Source organism: Diorhabda sublineata, chromosome 2, assembly GCF_026230105.1.
Source record: "Diorhabda sublineata isolate icDioSubl1.1 chromosome 2, icDioSubl1.1, whole genome shotgun sequence".
In the NCBI taxonomy this organism is placed as follows: Eukaryota; Metazoa; Arthropoda; class Insecta; order Coleoptera; family Chrysomelidae; genus Diorhabda; species Diorhabda sublineata.
This window is the reverse complement of record NC_079475.1, coordinates 10,055,744-10,060,935: the sequence shown is the minus strand read 5'-3', so window position 1 is coordinate 10,060,935 and position 5,192 is coordinate 10,055,744. Positions and strand designations below refer to the sequence as shown.

General features: G+C 32.6%; 1 protein-coding gene across 1 annotated transcript; it reads right to left on the bottom strand.

Moving 5' to 3' along the window:
* Positions 1-799: 799 nt before the first annotated feature.
* LOC130440592 (uncharacterized) lies at positions 800-4,951 on the bottom strand. The gene is made up of 3 exons (XM_056773853.1): positions 4,828-4,951; positions 1,931-2,250; positions 800-1,066 (listed from the first exon to the last, which is right to left on the bottom strand). Exons 1-3 carry the CDS (start codon positions 4,949-4,951, stop codon positions 800-802), a joined length of 711 nt encoding a protein of 236 aa, XP_056629831.1.
* Between the last annotated feature and the right edge of the window lie 241 nt (positions 4,952-5,192).

Below are 5,192 nucleotides of genomic sequence, written 5' to 3'. Positions count from 1 at the left end.
TACAGTCTACGTTATTTTATACAAATTATCTTAGAACACTTTTTGTGGAATGCGATGGAAGATGAGAACTTTGCGACATGGTGTTTACTATGATGTTTACGGGTATATCGGGATCCAAAGCAGCTGCACCTCTCATTGCAACACGTTTCCCCTTTTGGGCCTATTTCTGTCCGCTGTTGCCACATTTTCTCTGCTTCATAAATTACATATAGAAAAAGAAGGGTTCCTGATTCAGGATCATTATTGAAATTGCTGTTCCATTGAAATTACAGAAGCGCTCTATATATTTTGTACCTCGACGTTTTGTTTGCTGGGATTTGCTGTAATTTCTTGTAATTTTGCTCATCATAATCATATATATGAGTAGCTGGGAAATTCTCAAAAGTTTCTTTCAAATTATGAAAATATTGGACTATGGTTAGGTTGCTACAATTTTATGACTTATACCCCATTCGTCCTTTAAATCCTCGGACCCACTCTCAGCCAGGTGTGTTTTCCTTGAACCCCGTAATCTTACGTCCTTGACCACCCAAATAGCTTTTGGTTAAGTAACGCTTGTCAATGCAATTGAAAGGAAACTTTCATTCCCCACAAGCTTCAACAAAAGCTTCGCTTCTTACAACCAGCAAAATAACTAAATAAATGATGATATCAAAGAGGTTTAATGACAGAAATCGAAGAACTCTTGTACATACGCACTATTTGAATTACTGATAGGTTATTTTCGTGTTTTTTTATATTTCAAGATCCAAAAGCAGATTAATTACAAAATATGTAAACTGAACAGAAATTTAACTTGTCATTTGTATGAATTAATAACCTTCTGTTCATCCGGTAATTGGTTATAGGGAATACACCGAGGTTGTGTATCTTGTTTATCACGTGTAAGTTGATTTTTTTGTTTGTTATCGCTGCAGAACAAGTTGATAATGTTATTTGGAAAACAAGCCAAGAATCCAAATACACATTCAACTCCTTTATTCCATTTATTTTGGAAAGTATGAAACGATCGCTCTGGATTAATAGGTGCTTCGTCACAATGTCCATAAGGATTAAAAGGTCTTGCCTAAAACAAAATTATCTTTAGAATTTTTAACAAGAAAAGAATTCCTCCAAGCTTCGAATCACATATATGAGGGCGGTTTGACAGTAAAGTTCTATAGAAAGTTCCATAACTGTGAAAATAAGTTCACCGAATATGATTCACATCAAGTAATTTTAATGAATTATTGTAACGCAGTAACTCCAACCAAATTTGTTGTGCATTTTATTGGTAACGCATCAAAGGAAAATATTAGTTTCTGTCAATCACGTCTAAAATCATTTCAATATATTTTTTCACCAATTTTCCGTTAAATTCCGTAAGTCTCTCGGAGTTTTTAGTATTTAATTTTACCGAAATTATCTTCGCTTGTTCTATTATAAGTACTCTGTATAATTCTTAATGATAGGTTGCTTATCTACGTTTGTAAGCGGATAAAATGATAACATCTGTGATAACAACTCTATGTACTACTTCAGCAGCAGTTTGTTAAAATGATTGGTGCACTAAGAAACTACTTAATGAGCTAAAGTTTCATAGCTGCTCCATAAATAACATAAACGAGTTTTTTTCTGTCAGATGTATTCAAACTTTTTTTATCCAAGAAAACTTTGATATTGATGATTCCTAGGAACCTTTTAATGGGAGACCCAAGTCCTAGAAAATTGAGCTCTATGAGAAACTTTCATATTTTTAAATCTTGGTCTAGCTGGACCTGCCTGTAAGTGAGCTCCTTTACACATATTTGTAATTACTGTTACTTCAGCAATCTCGTTCTCTTATTAAATAAATATAATGTATAAAATCTGAGCTGTATCAGTTTACTCGATAAATTCCGTGTTTAGAGCATCAAGGTTATTATTAACAGATATGCAAAATAACTCTTACCGCAAATAATTCTTTTTGAGCTTCACAAGATGGCGGATCCCATTTATCGTTCCTTTTCTTTGGTTGGCTAGTTGCTGCGCAGTATTTCCGATACAAGTCTTGAGTGTCATCAGTAGTTCCCCAAATTCCCATATCGTAAGATACGTATACCAAAGTAGCGGCGATAGCAGCTTTAATTCCTAAAAAAAGGATACCCAGAGCTCCCAATGACCTTCCTGAAGAACGAGGCTTAATTGTACAATCACAAGGAGGAGGACACATTTTTTTCATTTCTGCTCCGGTACATATTTTGATTACTTTCGGTTGGCATCTCGATATAGCTGAAATTGATTACTAGATTTGAAATTACATTAAATATATTCTTCTATGAATAATAGTTATTTATAGATTGAGGTATTTTTCTTATAGTAATTTATTTCTTTTCAGGACTTCCGTTTAGTATCTAGAATGTTTATACTTTTAAAAACAATTCAGAACAGTGAAAACATGTTTATTTGCTAAGACTTTTTTGAATAAGCTTGCTCTAATAACCCTCTTGATACATTTTGTTGCAATTATTCTGGATAAAATGAACTTAAATTTTTTGATTGAGTATACTTTTCCTAGCTCCTAAATTCTGTCAATGCAAGCCTCTTTCACACATCTAGAGATGCTAAATCTTCTGTTCTAATTTTTTGATGTTCCATATTTCATTATATCGGAATTATTCTACAATCTCTATTTTTATAATTAGGATGATTTAGTTTATTGTTAAAGAAAACACAAAACCATATTTATTTTACCCAGCGATGTTTAATAACTTCGATACTTTTTATAATAAGAATTGTCAATTTCCTTCAAATTCGACTGTTTTTTGTCAATGGAAATTATCCTACGCCCATCCCAAATAACCGACGCCATGATCTAGCCAACAGATGGAACAGTCTTTGCCTTTTTTGGACCTTTTTGATCGTTCTTTTGTTTCGGGTATGAAGTTATGAATCCACATTTCATCCATGGTTCTAGAATGGCTCTATTTCTGTGAAACCTTACCAAACCCTGGATGGAAACATCTTCACGACGCTGTTTTTGTTCCATTGTGAGAAAACGCGGCAACCATTCTCATGTCCAAACTTTCAGTTAATATGCGATATACTGCACTTTTTGGAATGCCTACTATGTCTGCTAGCTCGCGCATTTTCAGTCAACGATCATCCAGTACCGCTTTGTGGATTTTCTTTAGCATTTTTGGAGTCGTCATCTCATTTGGTCGACCATCCTCGTAAGCCAAGAAACAGTTCTTAGATTTTAAATTTTTAACTGATATCCATGAATAATTGAAACTTTCACTTAATTGTTTTATTCAATTGTCGATACTCGAAACATCCTCGTACAAAAGGATGCAGTTGTTCTTGGAAAGAATAACATAATGGTGAAAAATATGAATATAAGAACATTATGGAGAAATGTACTTGGATAGGTACTTAACGACAAACACAGGACGGTAATAAACATTTTAATGGTTTAGTAGTGGTCGTTACTGCTGTTACACATGTTTTGCTTCAGCTGGATTTTCCAAAGACAAATAAACTGGGAGACTTTTTATAGCTTGTTGGTACAGACGATTATCTGAAGTATTAAAATTTTTATTAGATATTCCGGGTTGAGTTTTCAGTTAGAGACGTGAATGTCATCTATTTTTCCGTTTAATATGTTATGAATTTGAATAAGGATATACAAGGTATAATCGAGAGAATACGATAACTTATTTTATTTAAAAAAAGTAATATGTAACATAAAATTTGAATTGTACCCTTTAGAGTAGTAGTTTTTAGTAGTAATGGAATTCACCAATTACCAAGAATATTTTTGGATAGGTTTTTTGCAAACTGATTTTATTTTCCACTTTGCGACATACTAAATACCAGGAATGGAGTCGAATCTTTTCGTTTCTAGCAAAATTTTCACTTTATGAAAGATACAAAAGCTGTTTTGTGCTAAATTTGATTGGTACACAGATATGGATAGATTGGAAAGGTTTTATCGGAGCATTGTCATCATTTTCTAAATTAAGAGACAGATCAAGTATTTGCAAATTTGCATCGAGTTTTGACATTTCTTGTCCTCAATTGCCACATTCACACTTAAAAATCACTTGGAGCAAATAATCATTTATTGATGGGATGATACATTCCTCATTATCTTTCTCCACATATTTTCGCCACAAAAAATTCCTGTTTCATGTCGTCTTCTGTTAGTTTCTAACTCCTACTCTGCTTAAAACAACTTCGTCAAGAGAATATTCAAAGAACCTCTATCGAAAACGTGAAAAACTATCATTTATAATGTTTCCACGAATAGTATTTATGAAGTACAGTATCTGATAATACACATAAAAAAGTGGATGAACCTATAATCAATTTGAAGGTTTCACTATGGCTATTAAAAAATTCATAGCTTGAGCACAACTGGATTTGTAAAGGTCTTTATGACGAGACTGATTGATAAAACTTCGCCAAACATTTGAAAATGGTTGTTATACAGTATATTCCATTCTTTCCAAATTATGAAAACTACCAATGACTATGTAACTCACTTAAAAAAATTGTCATACTTCCATCAACAATTGACGAAGCAGTTACATCCTGAAGATCAATTTTTGTATTGGTAATTCAACAAATAACTCATATATTTGGAAATTATTCTATCTATTTATAGGAAAAAGACATTTTCAACCAGGAACGTTGAATGATTATAATTATTTTTAAAGTTTTTCCTTTCTATTTGATTTGTAATCGAAATAATTGGCTTTTTTATTCCAATTTTCAATCGATGTTACAATGATTAATCTATCAGAACGAATTCAAATAGAAGCCGTGTATGATGTATATTTGATGCAACTATTCGTGAAAACTTACTAGCTGAATATGCAGGCTGTTTTCTTTTCTGACACGGTCTCTGCTCCGTTTTCTCTCCTTCAGGTTTCTGATATGCTAATAAATTTGTTTTTGTTAAACATTGCGCTTCTTTGTCTTGACTCATTTGGCAAGTTATTAGAAATACACAGAAAATTTCAAAATTTTATGGACTTTGACAAAACATACTGTTGTCATCAGTCAAATTATGTCACCAATGATTCTAAAGTACGTATTAGATTATCTCATCTGAACGTTAAGTCAACACATAACGAAAATTAGAAAAGCTTTTCGTGAGCTATGATCTGAAGTTTCGGGAACTAACTAGGATCATTGAGCATTAAAAGCAAAAATGGTTACAGATGAAC

Bases quoted from the DNA above. Each gene is read 5' to 3' on its own strand.
- LOC130440592 (XM_056773853.1), bottom strand. From the start codon at position 4,951: ATGAGTCAAGACAAAGAAGCGCAATGTTTAACAAAAACAAATTTATTA. The intron at 2,251-4,827 runs GTAAGTTTTCAC...AATCAATTTCAG, and splicing joins ACAGCCTGCATATTCAGCTA to CTATATCGAGATGCCAACCG. The intron at 1,067-1,930 runs GTAAGAGTTATT...ATTTTGTTTTAG, and splicing joins CTCAAAAAGAATTATTTGCG to GCAAGACCTTTTAATCCTTA.